The sequence below is a fragment of the Polyodon spathula genome, chromosome 3 (genome assembly GCF_017654505.1).
Source record: "Polyodon spathula isolate WHYD16114869_AA chromosome 3, ASM1765450v1, whole genome shotgun sequence".
In the NCBI taxonomy this organism is placed as follows: Eukaryota; Metazoa; Chordata; class Actinopteri; order Acipenseriformes; family Polyodontidae; genus Polyodon; species Polyodon spathula.
In genome coordinates this window covers 67,358,439-67,378,364 of record NC_054536.1, presented here as the reverse complement: position 1 = coordinate 67,378,364, position 19,926 = coordinate 67,358,439, and the positions used below count along the sequence as shown (strand labels likewise).

At 40.2% G+C, this 19,926-nt stretch overlaps 2 protein-coding genes across 2 annotated transcripts in view; one reads left to right on the top strand and one right to left on the bottom strand.

Moving 5' to 3' along the window:
* LOC121313340 (dysbindin-like) overlaps window positions 1-5,995 on the top strand; it is a 90,405-nt gene extending 84,410 nt beyond the window's left edge. Inside the window, exon 10 of the mRNA XM_041245752.1 lies at window positions 5,242-5,995. Within this exon, the coding sequence (XP_041101686.1) occupies window positions 5,242-5,477 (236 nt within the window). The 3' untranslated portion in view covers window positions 5,478-5,995. The remainder of the gene's footprint in view (window positions 1-5,241) is intronic.
* A 2,694-nt stretch (window positions 5,996-8,689) lies between these two features.
* LOC121313339 (protein Jumonji-like) overlaps window positions 8,690-19,926 on the bottom strand; it is a 156,445-nt gene continuing 145,208 nt past the window's right edge. The window contains 3 exon segments of the mRNA XM_041245751.1: window positions 8,690-9,045; window positions 14,162-14,269; window positions 18,605-18,788. Of these exon segments, the coding sequence (XP_041101685.1) occupies window positions 8,857-9,045; window positions 14,162-14,269; window positions 18,605-18,788 (481 nt within the window). The 3' untranslated portion in view covers window positions 8,690-8,856.

Here is a 19,926-nt window from a genome sequence, read left to right as displayed (position 1 = left end):
TATGTTTCATTACTAAACTTTGAAAGAAAAAAAAAAAAGCAGTGCAATGTAGGGCAGCCACAACAATGAAAAGGCTTATGCTTGAAACCCCTACACCTCCTTAAAACACAATTAGAAGCTTTAAGTAAATGAAATCATTGGGTTATTATCATAACCCTGGTTCCCTGAAACAGAAATTTAACCATTACCGAATGGGTATTTATCTCGTAAAAACCCAAAATCTGAATAAATATATCAAAGCTGCTCAGCTGAGCCTCTGTGACGGAGTGATGCCATCCCCCGAGGGTGTAAAAGGACTGTACGCACGGATCTCCACGTCATGTTTCCTTCAAGCCTGCAAGTTGGCTCCTAGGCAGTCCTGACTGTATCCACCATCCATTTGGACAGCCTCTGTTTAGACAGGCCTTGACCGTGGGACTGCCCCATAACAGACAAAAAGCAGTTTAGACTGCTTCCAACTTTTAGTCCTGTTAAAATAATAAGCTAATACCTGCACAGAACAGAGCGTATGGAGCTGCCACTCTCTATCAGACTGAAAAAGGAGTGGATAGAAGGCCTCTAAATTCCACAGACTGGTTGACAGTAAGAGGAGGTTCTCGTGTGCACAGAGAAAAAGTTTGCAGGCCACATAATGGAGACTGGGAGACCTGAGGCCTCCCTGGTGGTTGATGTAAGCCACCACTCTTGTGTTGTCCGTAGGGACAAGCACATGTCTCCCTTGAACCTCCTGCAAAAAAACCTGCAAGGTCTGGTAAACTTCCTGAAGCTCCAAAATATTGATGTGGAGACCCTACCAAGGGGGGGTTCCACAACCCCTGTGCCCCCCTGGCATTCCACCTCCCTTCTGGTGACACTGCCCAGCGCTACGCCCAGTCGTGGACATGCAGGTTGTTTCCACCAAGTGAGTGCCTTTAGACAGTGACGAGACTGTCGATAGGCGGTCGCCGTTCAGCGCGGATTGGAAAATCCTGCTGTTGAACCAGGCTTGCAGAGGGCATATGCGCAGGAAACCTAAAGGTTGGGTCTGAGAAGATGATAGCCCAGAAGCTTCTCGAACATCACTACCGTGAGCACTCTGTTGAGCTGCAAGACCTCTAAACAGACAGCTATTCTCTGCACTCTGCCGTTTGACAGATTGGACAGCTTGGACTTGGAGTCCAAGCACACTCCTAGATAGGAGGCTATCTGAGAAGGCGTGAGCTGGCTCTTCTCATGATTCACCGTAAGGCCCAACTGCCTGAGCTGGAGACTGGGCACAAATGAGCCAGTAGTCCAAAGTACTTTGATGCCTTTGAGTCTCAATGGGGCCAGTATAGCATTTTGAGAAAGCAAGGGAAGCTAGAGAGGTCAGAGGGCAAGACCTGGTACTCATAGACTGTTCCCTGAAAGGCAAACTGCAGGTACTTCCTGTGTGCTGGTTTTATGGGGATGAGGAAATAGGTGTGTTTGTGGTCCACTGTGGTAAACCAGTCACCTGGCCTGATTGACTACAACAGCTGTTGCTTCGTAAACAGATACAGGTTGACTGTTTAAGGTTGAGGATTGGTCTAAGGGCAGCATCCTGCTTGGGCACTAGGAAGTACCTAGAGTAGAACCCTTCCTGGAGGGGGTGTATCATACAAATAGCTTGTCTTGCAGCAGAGCTGCTACCTCCTGAGACACCACGGAGGTGTCTTGCATGTCTGTGACTGATGTTGGAGTGTAGATGTTGGCCCTGAAAAGGAGGGGGACCATGCTTGAACTGCAGAGTAGCTGGTTTGAACGATAGTAAGCATGCAGATGTTCGTGGTGCACTGACTCCAATACTGAGAACACTTGGCTGTGCTTACCTTGTGGCTTGGCCTGAGACTTTTGCAACTACAGCAAAATTTTTATAGCCTCCTTGGCAAACAGCTGCGGGCTGGTTCTGAATATCACATCTGGCAGCAAGAGCAGCTGGCTGTGCCAGTCCCTGAGGCGGCTGGGGCCTGGGGTGTTAGTTTGCAGCTGGTTTGCACACTGGAGGTGGTTGCTTTTTTGGAAGCAAGCGCACCAGCTCCTTCGTCGATTCCCACACACAGTGAGAGCGCTGCAGCTTCTTATCCACCACGGGACCAAAGGTATGGCCTGGTGTAATAGGGGCATCCAATAGCAGCTCTTTGTCCCCATCAGGCACGTGCCTGGGAAAGCTGAAGTCGCCGAATTCAACATATCGGCGCTGGTCGTTGCAGGTCTGTGACCAAGAACTGCGTCCATTAAATCATAATATTTTTGTGGTCTAACAGGTTTTATTGTTATGATCTTTAGTTTTTTTGTAATCCTGTTTTATTTATTTATTTTTTTTCACACTGTTTTGCGCTGTGATTTAGTCAGGTATTTCTCAATTCCTGTGAAATCTTTTGGTAGACTTATTTCGGACAGTAAGAGTTAACCCCGCCCCCAGCCTTGCTCAGCACCGAGCCAGCACCGGATATTTTGCGAGGCCAGAGTTTCACGGTTCCGGCTTGGCTCGGCTCGACAAAATGACAAGTGTGAAATCGTAAAGTAAGCTAGCCGTACCGTGAGGGCTTGGCTCGGCTCGGGTGTGCAATAGCCTGTTGTCCAATAGCTTGAGTGCCTACACTGGCTGCAACTATTGTCATTTTTTTATGCAAAATAAGCTTACTTGATTTGAAAAACATCATGAACGATATAAGGAACTTCTTACACTACTTGGTTTGATTAAATGAGTAATACACAACAAAATATGAATGCTGAACATTCATTTCAAGAAGGAGTGACAACTTTTTAATGAAAAAATATATTGTAGCCTACTTCACTAGGAACATTAGCCTGCTATAATATTAAACCAAAACAATAAAAAAATAACAACAATCTGGTTCTTTCGTGCCTTTTTCAGTGAATATAATTTAATTAATAAAGAGTAAAAACAAGATAACAACTACTTAATCATTTCTGTAATCTAGCAGCAACTTCTGTTGCATTCACAGCGCTGATAATAGTGCAGACTGTGGAAACCAATGTTCGTGTCGGGGTGCATGTTTTTTTAAATGCATAACCATAACAAAACATGCATCAAGTCTTTTTTATTATTTGTCCTGCGTTTGCCTTTCATTCATTTTTCTGCACGTACAACTCCTTTGTATATGATGTAGAATACATGAATGCAAACATCTAACACTAGTACGTACAATACTCTTTCAAATAAGCGTGTTACGATTTTGAATTTACAGTTGTTAGGGCGGTATTATTGTCAATGCTTGCGCCCCGGCACCTTTTTTTTTTTTTACAAATTAAGCACTGGCACTGCGGTTTAGTCCCATATTCCTCAATTCCTGTGAAATATTTTGGTAGACTTTATTGTTTCGGACAGTACGACCTCATGATCCATTCTCAAAACAACTCCATGTCACTCCTCTGTGCGCCTGTGTTCACTATATTGGATGTCATGTTCCACAGTGCAGCTTCTACCTTGAACAGTAGTGCGAACACACCCGAGCCGCACTGGCTCGGCTCGGCTCGGCTCGAGTGTGCAAGTGTGAAAAGGTGAGCAGGCTTGATATTTATTTAGGGTTCGGGACTTTAGGCGGCAATACCCATTTGATAATAGTTACATTTCGTACTTAAAAGGGAACTGGATTCAGTTTAGGGTGGCTGTTTTTGCAAATATGCATCTGTGGAGGCAGCATGGCTTTTTGGAATTTTAAATGCTAGTGTTCTTTCAAAAAGATTTGTTCAGGAAGTATGTAATGTGTCTTGGCAGTGTAATTAAAGTTGCCATCTGCTTGACTGGTCATTTTTAAATCGTTTCAGATACAGAAAAATTCAAGTCTGTATTATGCATTTATTTTTGTGTTTAACAGCATTGTAACAAGCTATCTGGGAGCCAGAAGTTTTAACATTTAGCAGTTAATCTAGAAGGGTGTTAACCATTGAGGGAATATTGTGTGTTTAAACAAACGTGGCAGAAATAAAATACACCAGACAAATTTTTGTTGTAGTATACCCACTTATGGATTTAATAATTTAAAATATTTTATAGACAATACATTATTTCATTGACAGGTTACCATAGACCATGCATATTTATAAACCGGTATACGCCTGATCTATCGCCAACCAGCGAGTACTGCATTTGTTCAGATAGACACATTATTATTGTTTTCTGCATGTTCTGTCATGTGACCCCTGAAATAGCAAGAATGGCAGAAGTGCAGGATTAAAATTCGGCTTTATTTAGGGAACCTACTGTCTGGTTTTGAATATCTGTTCATCTTGCTATGGGTATACAGTAAATCAAGGTGACATATTGAACCATTTCATTCAAGAAACAGCTGCAATGTGTTATTACAATGCATGTTACAGATAGGGAGACAGTTATTGGTGATGGATGGGTTGATAAGCTACATTCAATATACTGCATCTACTGACACCACAGTAATGGGAGGTTGTATTACCTTTTCTGTTGAGAGACAGTGTGATGCTGTCCAGAAGCGTTAGTGATACTATAGGAGCACACTTCTTGATTTTTCTTTTAAAGAAATTCCAACTAAAACATTTTAGATCTTTGAAAAGCATGATAGTATGTCAAACTCTACATGGTGAATTTGATAAGATGCTTTAATTTTTTAAATCTACTCCTATCTCTATGTCTCTAGAGCAAGGGTCTCCAACCCTGGTCCTGGAGATCCCCTATCCAGCAGGTGTTACAGGTGTCTTTACATCCTCAGTGGCTAAAGATCTGGACCACCTGTTAAAATTGACTAATTAGGCCAATAATAGGCTCAATTAAGTAACAGATTGGTTGAAACGAAAACCAGCAGCCACAGTAGCTCTCCAGGACCAGCGTTGGAGACCCCTGCTCTAGAGAGAAATAGAAATAGATCTTTCAAATTGCATTTTGGTAGAATCAAAAACATTTACTTTTTTTTTTTAACCTGGATTAAATGTAGTACAGTAAGTACCCTCTATGTGTACAGGTTTAAAGTACAGTGAAGTGGTATGATTGAACAGTTGTCATTATAGACCAGTGAAATATGAGCAAAATGTGGATAATGCATATTGCTCTTTATAGATAGGTGTCAAGATAGAAAAAACAGCACAGGTGCTGTTATCGGTTAAAAAATAGATATTACAGTTCAAACATTGAACTCTTTCAGCACTTTGCAGAAAGACTTTCCAAGGAAAACATTAAATACAGTCAGCCTTTTTTTTTTAAATTAACCTCATCAGTGTTTGACGCAGCCTTTCTGCTTTGCCCAGGACCGGAGATGGAGACTTACCCCACAGAGATTACCCTGCAGGTACCAAGCCAGTCCGAGCCAAGACACAAACTGTCCTCGCTGTCCTCCACAGGCACAGATTCAGCCAGCCAGGCCAGCGAAGCAGGGAGCGATTCCCCCATCATCCAATCCGACGAGGAGGAAGTACAAGCAGACAACACACTGGCCAGAGAGGAGAATGTCCTGGTCAAAGAGTACTCTGACAGTGATACCTAGACTGTTTAAAACAATATATAGACATATTTTCTCTACTTTTATGAAATATTGTTGCAAGGAAACTACGATCAATCAGTTAACCATTTTCCTTTGGATTTCCTGATTTTTTCTTGGTATTTAATATACCTAATATGTGTTGCATCTAACAAGCTTCGGTACTGTACCAAAGTACAAAACAAAGTCAAAACACTGTAGAGCAATAAAATCAGATTACATTTTTTTTGTTGTTCATTTATACTTGTGCGTTAATGCTTTAACCATTTACAAATTTTTCTGTCTGCTAAAAAATAATGCAAACAATTTAATTGAGACTACAGGAAGGTTAACCATTTTTAGGTTAAAAGTAGAAAAACTAAAAAGTTCAATGTGTTCCTAACAGGGTTACTATAAAACATTTTAAAAGGCCACGTGCTTACATATCTGTATCAAGATCGATAGTATGCACCCCCCACCCCCGACTTAGCAAAATAATGCCTTTTTATATTATTTGTACCCCTTGATCTACCCATTTATTTAAAAACAGCAGATATAAATACCACTGTTATAATAATTATAATAGGACCATGCCTGGAAGTTTACAAAAAATGAAATGTAATGGTATAAAACTGCTACTGTATTTAGATGAATTGATTATACCTTGTTCTTTTCAATAAATACCCAATGTGCTTTTACATACACTTAAGTGGGTTGTAACCAAGGCTTTTTGCCTCTCATAAGCAAATCAACATTCTGTTAGTTTATCTTTATTTTAATATAGCCAACTGTCCCTGCCACAGTGCTATATGTGAACTTCCTTTCTTACAACTACCAGTAATAGAGCCACAGCTGGTGCCCCTAGGAAACCATTTGGGGTCAGGTGAGAAGATCCCATTACCCTACCACCAGAAGTGAACTTACTGTGGCAGAATATATGGGCTTCATAGGAGTCACTATAAAAAAAATATATAAATAAAAGGATTTGGAAAATTTGAAAAACAGACCCTGATTAACACTTAGTCTTGGAATACCTTACCTGAGGTAACATTACGCAGTCCAGGATTAGAGCTGAACAGGGTCTGTACAACCAGACACCTGGGGTTTGAGAGTGTTTTTAAAGTTACCGATGAAAGAATGTTTTAAAAACATAAACACATGCAAGAAACAGGTAAACAAACAAGAAACAGGTAGCCGTGAAAACAGCATCACGTAATGGTTTTGACTTCCAGAAAATCTCTCTCACCTAAATATAGTGAAAGTGTTAGAGACGAACCAAGTAATACAGAATGATAAAGCTCCTTGAAACCGAACTGGGGTGTAGAATGTGAAATACTGTCTCTATGACAAGAAGGACCAACCAAGACCACCAGCAGCAGTGTTCTCTTTCTGTTTTTCAGTAAATACCCACAATCGTAAATGTGTATTAAATAAAGGGCCTCTTAATTCAAAGTTGTTGCTGTACATGTACTATACTATACTAAGCACCTGTGATTCGCAGCCCAAAAAAATACAAATAAAATAAGAGCATAGGTATTTGTCAGACAGTGACAGTAAGAATGCCTTTCAAATACAACCGAACAGTCTTTTTCATTCCCCTACAAGTGAGAGACGAGAGTTGTAAAGTGACAGTGAATTGTCCAGAAGTTTTTATTAAACCTTAAAAGTACAAACGTGAAAAGCAATAACCAACATGAATCTTTCCACTTGGAAGGAAAGGCAGGTGAGCAGCACTAATAAATTAAATGTCAGACTGTAAGCAATAAGAGGTTTACTGTAGAAAGGGGGAAAAACACATTGTAAGGCCATAAAAACATGACAACCACATTTTGAAAACACTTGACTCAGTTATGTTTTCATTAAATACTCCTAAAACAGTTCAGTCTTTTGCAAGGACGACAACCAACAAACTGGATTATAGGATTTCTTGACAGCAACCACTGGCAAGCTCAGTGCAACATGGGTAGCTACTACATCGTTTAATTTTCAGTAATGAAAAGATAAAATTGTGAACATCTTTCCCTTTTCTTAAAAAAAAAAAAAAAAAAAAAAAAGGGGCAACAGCTACTCTGTATTTATTCAGTGATGTAAGCAGCACTTATTTATAAACATTACAAGAGAAACCCTGTAAGCATAAAACTCAGATGGATGAAGAAACTGAAATGTAAGGCTTTTCTTCATCTGGTTTCTTTGCTCTTCTCCCCCACCCCCTTCCCTTCCCTTCCCCTCAAAAAGGCTCAAGTATTTAAAGAAATTTACAGACGTATGTACAAAAGTGTTTTTATACATATGGGAAAAAGTGGAAAAAACGCAAGAGAGAAACATGATCGAAAAAAACAGAATTTTCACATTTCACACGCTTTTCTAGTGGCTCTATTTGTGAAGTTACATCCGACCAAAACAAAAACAAAAAAAAAAAAAAAAAAAACAAAACAAAATAGTTAATGCTTATTGAGTTGAATACAGATGAAACAATGAGAATGGAATGTTAATACAATTGCACATCTAGAACAAAGAAGCGCCAACCACTTCTGTCTTGTTTTTGAGAATGCCATTGCAAGGCTTCTTTATTCTTATCTTTATTTTTTTCTTTTTTGATAAAATAACCAACAAGCACCAAAAAAAATTATATGGATTTCCTATTAAATCAGGCACAGTTTTCGTATGTAATGACGCTTAAAACTGGCAGGCAGCCACTTTGTTGTTTTGTATTCTTTCTTTTTTCAGATGAACAGGAGAGAATGCACTGACCATTTAGCATCTGACTTATCGCCTCACTAACGAAGTCTATTATTGTAAGCTGCCAGGGACTTCTCCCCACTCCTCTCATACCTCAACTAAAGGTACAATAATTTTTTTTTTTATTTTTTTTAAAACTCTGCCAAGCAAAAGCAGTTTCTTTTAAGTTTTACTTCCAAACCTTTCTCTTCAAAAAACTGCTTGCATGACAAACTAAAAAACACAGCACTCGACCTAGTCAAATCAGGGTTTTAAAATAGTCCATCTTTTTCACAGTTACAAAAATTCCAAAGAAAAGGCTTGTGCAGTCAAAGGGGCTGAAGGGGTGTGGGGGTGAGGGGGGGTGGGGAAACAATCTGGATCAGCCCTTTGACCATTTTACGTAAAGTGAAGGTATTTTTCAAAATAAAATCTTTGACTGCAGTTGTGTTTATATATATATATATATATATATCTATATATATATATATATATATATATATATTATATGTATATATAAATTGTCCTAAAAAAAAATGTAACCCCAACAATTTAATGCTAAAACAAAATACTTCTCTAAAAAAAAGAACAAAATTCTCTTTAGAGCTAGTGCAAAGACAGCTTGCATTCTAGAGCAAGTTCTCCAAACTATTATATAAAAAAAAAAAAAGGAAAACAGTTGGCATCTTCATGAGGAAGTTGAAGCACTTTTGGACGTGTTTGAAGCGGGGAGCCTGGAGAGTGGCACGTGGATGGTGGCTCGTTTCCTGGGTCCTCGCTTCAGTGGGGTCTTGCTGGGAGTGATGCAGTTTCCAACGTCGCTGTTTTTTGCAGTCACTTTTCCAGAGACCTGATTCACTAAGCTGTTGATTTGTTCCTGTATGAAGATGAAAAGTAGTAAATTAATGAAGCAGAATTACTAGTATTACAACAGTGATATTAAATGCAACAGGCTGCTTAATGCAGAAGGTTTATCTGGAGATCTGAGAGGCCATTTGTAAGTCAACCATCAAAAGTCCATGGGCAGCTTCTTGTTTTTAAAAAACAAAGCAGAGGACAAGGTGCTACAAGATGGGGATTTTGCCCACAAAAAAAGAGCCAAAATAGAATTATGCATATATATTTTTAATATAAAGTTGTTTTATCTTTAATGGCCTATTGCAACCTTTTTTTCTGTAAGCAGGCCCACTCGAATATTACTCATTTTAAAAAGTAGTGTTTTCCTATTTTGCATCTTTTTTTTTTTTTTTTTACTGTGAGAGCCATCTTTAAAAATATCTCCTTTTAATGTTTATCATTTCTCAAAATGTTAAACATACTGAAGGCTGAAGTTCAAAGAAGATGCATCATTGACCTTTAACATTGCATTGATTAAGGCATTAGCAGTAACATTGGGATAGTTGAATATAAAAATATCACTGAACAACAATTAAATGAGCAGTAGGAATGTAATTACTGGAACTGCAGGATGGGCACAGGAATGGAGACACCCTGCAATGGCTCTCTGTGGGGAAATTGTGCTAATAAATGTATACAGACAGCTATGTGTATTTAATGGAAATACATCTGTAACCAGCGCTCCTGACATTGAGTAATTTACTCCAATTTTGACGCAGAGTAAAAGCATGCTGCTGCATTGTAAGCATTACAGAACAAATTGAAACAAAACTGAAACAAAATGATTTGAATTAACTACTGTAGTTCACGTCTTGCGTTTCGAACCATTTCAGTCCAGTATTCCTGAAAGCCTTTTTTCCAACCGATCTCAGTTAGTTTAAACTTTGTAGAGTATGAGTTTAATCAAGTACTTAAAAGCAGCACAGCGTTTTAATTCGTACAGAGGAGGGTAACTGCTTCTTATCAGTGTAAGTCTCCAATTAATTTCATGAGTCTTCCTCTCCTTTGTCAAATGCACAAACCCGCTGCATTGAAATAATCCATTCCCAACAGCAACATAGGAGGCTTGTTGCTAGGGAGCTGACGTCACTGCCTTGTGGCTTTTGCTAGTGCATTGCTGCCACAAGTGAAAACCTTGTTGTCTAAAATAAAAACCACTTTAGCAAGTAGATATTTAATTTGCTTTGTGTTATTGTGCAATGCGTGTGTATATGATAACAGTACGATATTAATGCTTTGCTTTTAATTGTTTTGTATATTGTTGTTTGTGATGTGCAGTACGAAATTAAATGAACAGTAATTCTAAGTGCCTATATACATTGCAGCTAAGGTATATGCAGTTAGACAGTAAAAATGGAGAGCCAACTCCAGGACTGCAATATAGCCAAATCCGCAGTATAGTGAGGGGCGATATAATGAGGGGTGGGTGTATTATCAAAATGAAACCATGAGGTACAGTTAAAAGCATATTGTTTAAATTCAATACTTAATTTCCCAATGTACGCAGTGCTCACACAGACCATGCTTAGTTTACCCCTCATGCAGACAGTTCAATGCCACTCCGCTTCCTGATCAATACAGAGCAGCTTCCTGCTTCACTGGGTTGCGGACGATAATTATGATTACAGTGCTCCCTCGCTATAACCAGTTTCTGGGGGGGGGGGGCGACCAGTTCGAAGCGACAGACAAGCAAACAAGTGCGAGAACGAGAGCGGGTCGGGCGAGGGGAAGAGGGAATGGGCTCGCCCTAGGTTTGGCTGCCAGAGCAGAGCTGAATTGTCTCGTCTCCCAAAGAAAGCTGTAGATCCTCTCGCAGCAAAAAAGTAAATACATTAGGAAAAATAGCCACGTAATAGGCCTAATATTTGTTTAGTTATAAAACAAATGCTGAACAAGATGTCTGTGTTATAAAGTGCCAACGCAGCTTTTCTTCAGTTCAGATACTGTATCAAAAGGGAGAGACAGAAAAGGAAGTTAGACTGAGAAGTTGTTTACAGTTTGAACACCGGTACTGTATTTACTGTAGAAATAATGCATGAATCACTATTTATTTTATTTACTTATATAGCGCCTTTCATACCATGAAAGACTGTATGTATCATGACCAAGAAACAGTATAAATCAGACAATTAACAAAATACTATGATATTAATAAACAGCAAATATCTAGACAAATAAAATAACAGTAACAAATAAAATACAAAGTTAGCAGATAAAAATAGATAACAGAAAGTGTATATCTAGATTAGGTTAAAAAAAAAAAAAAAAAAAGCTGATCTTTTTTTTTTAAATGCTGACCAAAGCAGGATCTCTAATAGAGGAAGGCAAAGAGTTCCACAGCTTGGGAGCATTAAAACAAAACACACTTTCTCCTCTCCTCTTCAATTTTACCACTGGGAGGCACAGAAGTCCATCGTTAGCCGACCTTAAAAGTGCACAGAGGTTTACTTGGGGACAGAATCTCTCTTAGGTACTGCGGTGCTAAGCCATTTACTGCTTTATATGTTAATAATAAGATTTTAAAATTATTTCTAAAATGTATTGGAAGCCAGTGCAATGAGTCCAACACAGGAGTTATACAAGCCACTTTTTTGGTTCTAGTCAGAACCCTCGCTGCTGCATTCTGAACAAGCTGTAAACGTGGTAAGACATGATGTGGAAGTCCAGCAAATAAAGCATTGCAATAATCAAGTCTTATGAAACAAAAGCATGAATTCGTTTCTCAGCATTAGCCAAAGAAAGAAAAGACACTTATAATTTTTCGAATGTGTGTCTCAAAAGTCAAACTAGAATCAAATATAACCCTGAAGTTTCTTACATCTGATTTTATATTAGGAGGTCAGGTTACCCAAATCAATTTTTAGGGAATTTCAAAGCTCTACTTCTGAGAACCTAACAGCAGGACTTGCAAAAAATTGAAGAAAATTATGAGACATCCAACTTTTGCTGTCAGCAAGACACTGTAGTAAGCCTGAAATAGCAGGTGTCACCAGGTTTTACAGAAATATAAAGTTGTGAATCATCAGCATGACAGTGAAAGTTTATACTATGTTTTTACAAATGATTTTCCCCAAAGGCAGCATATACAAAGGAAATAATACTGGACCAAGAATAGATCCCTGGGGGACACCACAAGTAATATTGGATAACCCTGACACAGACTCCCATAAAAAAACAAAACACTGTCTGTTAGTTAGATAGGACTTAAACCAGTTGAGAACAGTTCCTGTCAGGCCAACCCAGCTTTTCAGACGATCAATCACAATAGCATGATCCACAGTATCAATTGCAGCACTGAGGTCTAAAAGAACTAGAATGGATCTGGACTTAGAGTCAGCACTCATCAGTAAGTCATTCCCCACTCTGACAAGGGCAGTCTCTGTACTATGAGCAGATCGAAAACCAGATATATGTTAAGTTGTTCGAATACTACTTTTTCAAGAACTTCAGTTACGAAAGGCACATTAGAAATAGGTCTAAAATTGTTCAAGTCTAAGTTAGATTTATTTATTTATTTATTTATTTATAAGTAAAGGCTTAACCAAAGCTGTTTTGAAGGCAACAGGAACTATTCCTGTTGACAAAGATCTATTTATTATAATAAGAATATAATTATACAAGAAACTAAATACATCTTTAAGGAATCAAGTAGGAATTGGATCCAATGAACACGCTGAGAATTTCATCTGCATCACTAATGTATTCAAATCATTTGGAGTAATCACAGAGTGAGAGTCCAAAACAGAGCCAGTCAGGCAAAGGGGCACATTTAAATAAGAACCATCTTGAGGAATTAGATCCCTAATATTAATAACTTTGTTCTGAAAATACTTAATGAATTCCTCACAGCTTGCAGGAGAAACTTCAGTATAGGGAAGTGTAGCTGGTGATAGAGTTATTAATCTGTCAATTGTTGAGAAGAGTATTCTGGGATGATTTTGATTAACATCAGATTTGAGAAGTAGCAACGTCTGGCTGTCTTCAAAGCTTCACTATATTTTAGCAGATGTTTTTTTTTTCTCCAAATATCATAGTAAATATGCAATAGAGTGTGTAGTGGTGAGTGTCTCACTATTTCGGACAAACCTTGTTAGTGCTGAAGAATTTATTCTGTAAGTTTTAATAGTACGTGCCACCCTCTTATTGGATAAAGGCAGTATAGCGTCAAAAAGAATGCAAAAGTGATCAGAGACAGTAAGATCTACAGTTAACAAATTTTGATTATCGAGGCACAGAGAAATGACCAAATCTAAGTTATGACCATAATAGTGTGTAGGTCCTGTAACATGCTGAATATAAAATCAAGAGAATCTAAAAGCATTAAATTCCACAGTCTTAGGATCAAAATCAAATTTTGATTAAAATTGTGGTTGTATTTTGGGGGCCGCTAAATAATTACAATAAAAACAGGTAAATTAACCGTAAACATAGAGATTCAAATAAAGAGTGCTCCTCAACACTTTCTTGTTTACAGTAATTAGTACCAAAAATAGTTGCAAACCCACCACCTCCCACCCCCCGCCCAATAGGGTGTGCTTTCTGAAAGAAGAATTATTATTAGGAGACGCCTCAGAGGAATATTTTCATCAACTCGGATGCTTGTGCGTCTTTGTCCAGTGACGTTATTTGAAGTAGACATTTTGCTAAACATAACCACAACTACACAAGCCGCTGCTGGATGGAACAGCTTTAATGCCAAAATACCCACTGTCAAGTCTTCAATAACCAAGACAGGTTACTGCCCCATGCTGTCTGCATTTCCAACTGAACACAGTACAGCATATGCTGTTACGACAAACATTCATACGATAACAAAGCAATAGGGCCAAAATAATGCAGTTGTCACTTTTGGTAATGGGGTATTAGCATGATTTCCTGCTGACCCGATCACGCTGGTAGCAGACTTCCACGAGAACCATGAAAGGCTCAAGTGTTTGCCTCTCCAATCCAAGTCAGACAGACAATTGATAATGTAGGAGCTATACTGTATAGGCGTTTAGGCTGATACAGTTATAGCACTTTACAACTAATTTAAATAATCAACTGATCAGGTTTAGTTCACATATGAAAACCCCACACAGATAAAAGTGAGTTACCTCATCGTATCGATACATCATCTTGAGCCCACGGCAGGACTTGTGCTTCTCCACATGGCGGAGAGCACACTCCAAACAGAACACAACATTCTCGTTCTCCTGAACAACCTACACAGAAAAAATGAAACAACGGTTAAATATCACATGATCACGTTTACTCTGTAAAAAAAGTTGATCTCCATTTCGTATTTGACACCACAGCAAGTAAACGCATGGCACTTTAAGCTGATCTCTGTTCACTGTGATCAAAAACAATCTAGGGGGCAATATGTAAGGACAATCAAGTAAAAATATACAAATCTGTATCTTAACATTGCTATGGCCAGAGTGTGGCAGTAAAATGGTTAATTTTTAATGACCACCAGTAATGGCACTTTTGAGAATCAGATTATACAGCTGAGTACCAAATGTGAAGAAAATGTGTGTACTGTCTATACAGCAGAAACCTACAGGTCACATAACCTCAATGGGGTAGCTATACTAAGTGAAAGGTCAACATAATGGTCATCAGTGTTTGACATTAACCATGGCCCAGTGGCGGTAGCGATCAGTTTGGCCTGTAGTTATGAAGCACCACAGGCCTGACTGGGCCGGTTACATTTTTCAACTGTATAATGTATATAGTATAGTGCACATGGCTTCCGTTTTCATGAACCCAGGAAAATGGGCCAGTATGCCAAAAAGCTGAAAATTAATTTACAAACCATAACTACTGTTTATTATTAGGATTATAATAATTCAGTTAACCTTTTAGCATTGCTGTGACCATATGGTAACAGCTCGGTTGCAGTTTTCCTTATGAAAAAATTAGTATTAAATGTACACATACACTTTCAAATCGAATACAGTACTTTCACCAATGTTTTTAGGTAAGTAATTCAGCCATGCACAGGTGACTCCAGCTTGAGCACGCTTCACTTGGTACTTAAACCACGTTACCCACGTGCACCTTCTCAGATCCAGTAAACCACAACACCCAGAACAGGGCGCAGCACCAGACCAAGCTAATGGCTATCAGTTCCTTTAAGGGAACCTTGGTTACAAAAGTAACCTTTTGTTCCCTGTCAGATATGTCATTACACCAAAGAATGAGCAAGCCAATTGATAACTGGTAAGGAATTACCTTCACAGCTGGGACCCAGTGCAGGCTACAAAACTGGCAGTCCAAAGCCAGGTTTGAGAGGGTCTGCTACATTGAGTATAAAAGTTTGTAAAAGTATGAGGCCACTTTACAGATCTCACTCTGCAGCCTCTTGAAATAGAGCCCAAGAACTGGAAACTCTCCCAGTGAAATATTCCCCTTGAATGCTGTGATTTACCAGCAGCTATGTAGCACACATTAATAGCATCCTCAACCCATTTTGAGAGCATTGGTCCCACAACTAACAAAAAGTTGCTCGTCTTTCCCAAAAGCCTTTGTCCTATCCAAGTAAAAGGATAATGCTCCCACTGGACAGAGATTACGCAGTACAGCTTCTCTACCCGACTGTTGAGGAGGGTTTTACAAGCCTCAAATCACAACATGTTGATTGACGTGAGACGACGGCACATGCTTAGGGACAGAGGCCAGATTAGTTTGCCCTGCACCTAGACTCCTTTATAAAAAACATTGTGGTAATGACGACCATGTCTGTAAGTTCCCTATTCTCCTGCTTGATGTCAAGGCCAGAAGAGCAGTCTTCAAAGAAAGATACCCAAGTGAGATTGTAGCCATGGGCTCAAAGGGAGGCTTAGTAAGGCTATCCAACATAACGCTAAGCCTCCTGCAGCAAAGAGGGTCCTTCCTCAGGGGATGCAACATCATTGCACCCTTCAGAAACCCAATGGAAAGCGGGTTGCTTCTACACCAAACCCATCTACTTACTACTACCATCTACGGAAGGCTAAAAAGGCAGGCAGGTAAATTTTAATGGTGATTGTGACGCTTTCATCATTCGGACATGAAACGCCGTTTTGCAGCAATGCCACATCAGGCATTTGCATCAAAGATGCGATGGAAGCCTCAACAGGCGGAAACTGGGCCAGGCCCAGCTTATCTGCATCGTGCACCCTATACAAACTGTCCAGTTACCTGGAAACAAATGGGGCAGTTGCTGGGTGCTCCCAGGCCGAGCACTGGAGCACAGCAGCAGGCACCCTATCAAATACAGAGCGCTTAGGCTTATCTTCCAATACCCAAGGCACCTGCAGGGCCGTGGAAGCACGTCTGATAAGAGAGGTGAGCTCCTCCAACGTGGGAGCCAAACCATATGATTCCAAGTCTTCGGATGGTAAAATTAAGTTCTTGGATGTCCTCAGATGCAGGAAGGGACATGTTATCCTCCTGCTCTGGTTGTGCGTCAGGCGATGGTGCCTGAACCCTAGGGATTGAGACAATGGGGGAAGTCTCACAGCAGCTCCGTCAAAAGGGACTGCTGCTGGTTCATCGCTTCAAAAAGCTTCTCCATTTGCCCTAAAACCCGGTCAATAGCAGAATGCCTGCTACTGCAGCTCCTGTTCCTCTTCCTTCGAGCTCTCCAAGCCAGATGAGGAAGAGGAGGATTTAGAGGAGTGCGGACTCAGTCCTGCTCCTACCTCTAGTGGCTCGTTTCCTAGCTCCCGGTTTAACAGGGAGTGGGGACTCTTGGGGATGAAAGGGCGAGTCATGCTGCACTGGCGTCAGAGATGCAGATAGGTCCCTGGAACAGATTAGAAAAATGAGCACAAGAAACGCAAGAGCTGCAGTCTTTAACTGCTCCCTCTGCATGCTCCCTTTCCAGACAGTGGATGTACCTGTCGTGATTATCCTCTGCTGGAATGTTTCTTTTGCAGCCAGCACAAAGGTGAAACCGTCATGGTGCAAGGCTGAAAAAACAGTTCAGTTGTACAATGTATGTGCACAAGAACAGACAGTAAGCTGACTGGTGCTGAAACTTGTGTACATTGTACACAAAAATGGTAATGGTCTATGGTCTCAAACCAGACCGAACCGGGTCGATGGTACCGATTCTGGTTGTACGCACCTTAATAAAGACTGATGCTGACCTGGTCACTGGTACAGGCTGTGGTACCAACCAGGTCACCGGCACAGGCACTGGTACTGACTGGTACCGGCTCTGGTACCAACCAAATGACGGGTACAGGCTCTGGTACCGGCAGAGCAAGTCACCGATACCGGGCTGATACCAGGTCAAGTAGCGTGCAGGTAAAAACCTGAAAAAGCATGCACTGTAAAACAGACAGGGGCTGCAGTTGCCTGCTAACCAGAAAAATCTGGTAGCCTTCATTGTCAGTGCAAAGCAAACACAGCAACAGCACAGAGACATTCTCCTGCTAATTCAACAGCACAGTGTAGCTAAAAAGCCAATAGCACTGGTGGCGTCTCTGTAATACAAGCTAGCACAGTATACGGTCTGTGTACAGAGGCAGACTAGTACAGAGAGACAGCCTACGTGTGCGCTGGGTTTCTGAAAGAAAACAGAAAAATTATTAGACACTGCCAGACTGGAAAAGGAGGTGGATGGAAGGCCACCAGTTCCACAGACTGGTTGACATGGAATGCCGAGATAGTCTTCGGCAAAAAGGCAGGATTGGAACAGAGCGGCGTGACCTTTGTCCTGGCCTTCTCGCTCGAGCATGCCTGCATCTCACTCACCCACTTTGCGGAGGAGATAGCGAGCAAGAAAGCCGCTTTGCGCGATAACATTTTCAACTCAGCTGAATGCAGGGGCTCAAATGGAGACTCCACGTCCTCAGACAGGTTTGCTTGTATATTTCGGCTTGTTCCAAATCACTTCAAAAGGACTTGGAAGACTTTGTCTTCCTTATTCTGAGCTTGCAGCTTAAGCACTGCTGGCTCAAAAGGTAAAACACAGAAAAAGAGGGGCTTCCATAATAAAACACTTTGCACAGACCAGAGCCCAGACCTGCCTCTTAATGGCATTCTTTAGGAATTTTAGTCCTATAAGAAGTGCACTTATGTAACCCTAAAGGAGAAGCCATAGTAAGAACAGTGTTACTGTATACAATGTAGATAAAACACACACCAGATGGTACCAAAAAATAAGACAAAAATAAAATAAAATGCCACCAGCACACAAATTCGGTACTGTCTGGCCACAGCGTTAAGAATGAGAGCCGAGGTACAAAAAAATAAAAACATCAATTCAACTAGAAAATGGTAGCGAGCAAGCAAGTGCACCAAGTGGCCTTCACTCACATAAGCCTGCCACATGATTTAGAGAGGCTGCAAAATGTAGGAGGAGCCCAGGCAATAAAAACAGAAGTAAACAGAGAAAAAAAATAAGTAAAACATGCGAGAAAATCAAAACAGGAGATCTACTGATGCAGTAACATGGTAAAAATATTAAAGGTTAAAAATATTTTATTGTTATAGCCAATAAGCAGTTAAACTAATAAATACAGAGGGTTTAGGTTTTTGAATACAGCTTTAAAGACACTGACCATGGAAAGATAACATAGGTGGAGGCACATCTGACACCGCCTCTCCGATGTCTCCAGCGCAAGCCACTTTCGAGGCTTTTTCTTCCCGTCCAGCGTCAACTGGTTGTTGTCAAGACTCCCGTATCGAGCTGTGGAGAGAAGGCCTGCCTCATACAGCTCCTGTCGTTCTTTCAACTCTATATCCCTGGGAGAAAACAGGAACAAACAAGGTGGCGAGACATTAAACACCTCTTAATGACACCCCTGACATGTCTACATCAGGTTAAAAAATGACTATTGCCATTACCCACATTATAAGTAAATATGTGCAGAAAGTGTGTCATTCATCCCCATATATCCACAAATTTAGATAATTATGTTGATACCAACTTTAACAGTTTTGTTAGTGGTTCTCTAGAATTGTAAGTGAGACATTTCTAAGTCCCCAGATTGATATACACGGTAAACTTACTTGTGTAAGCAGTTTTCTGGGTCAATGTAAAATATGCAAAATAGACTTAAAACCAGCGTATCGTATTATTTACAGAGACGGCTTGTCAGCCGAGGCATAGCCTCACCAATAATTTCCAAAGGCTAAAAAAACAATTTAGCATATTCTTTTTATTTAATTGTGAAACACATTTAAGCACAGTTAAGCATAACACATTAAAGGCCACAGACGTGCTAGTAGCATTATTTAAAAGTTACAACTCACTTTCACCAGTAGTGAAAGCGCAATGCCAGAAAGCTGGAACGATGTAGTGCTGCCACAGAAGCACACAGGAATATCCATTAGAAAGTGTCCTGAGGGCATCAGATGATTCTTAATGGTTAGGTTTAGGGTTAGGTAGTTTTAGGGCTGGGGTTGCTTAAGGTTACGGTTGGGGTAGGGTCAGGGTGGGTTGATTTCATAGCGCTGCCGAGCTCTGTAAGTGAAACGTGGGAGTCAGGACACTTTCTAGGGGATCTGTGGCTAAGTTTCTGATTCGCGTATTGATTATAAAAACGGTATCCGCAATTCTTTACAGTTGTGCTTTTTTTAATTGATGATGGTATATTTTACACAGCGACTGCAGTCTTATTTGAATGCATTAAAATACTTTAAGCGGAGGCATATATGAAACCAGCTGAACAAAGTACATTTACTTTTGGTATGTTAGCCATTGAGTGGGGGCTGGGAGTGGGGTGTGGGGGTGGTAATAACTACTTAGAGATTTGTGCCTCGCCTGTCAAAAAAGTCAAGAGGCGCCACTGATTACATACACTGGTTATTTAAACATAACCTTGAAATGGTGTATTCCTAGTGTGAAGGGTGTTGCAGGTTAGGCAGAGGCTAATCCACA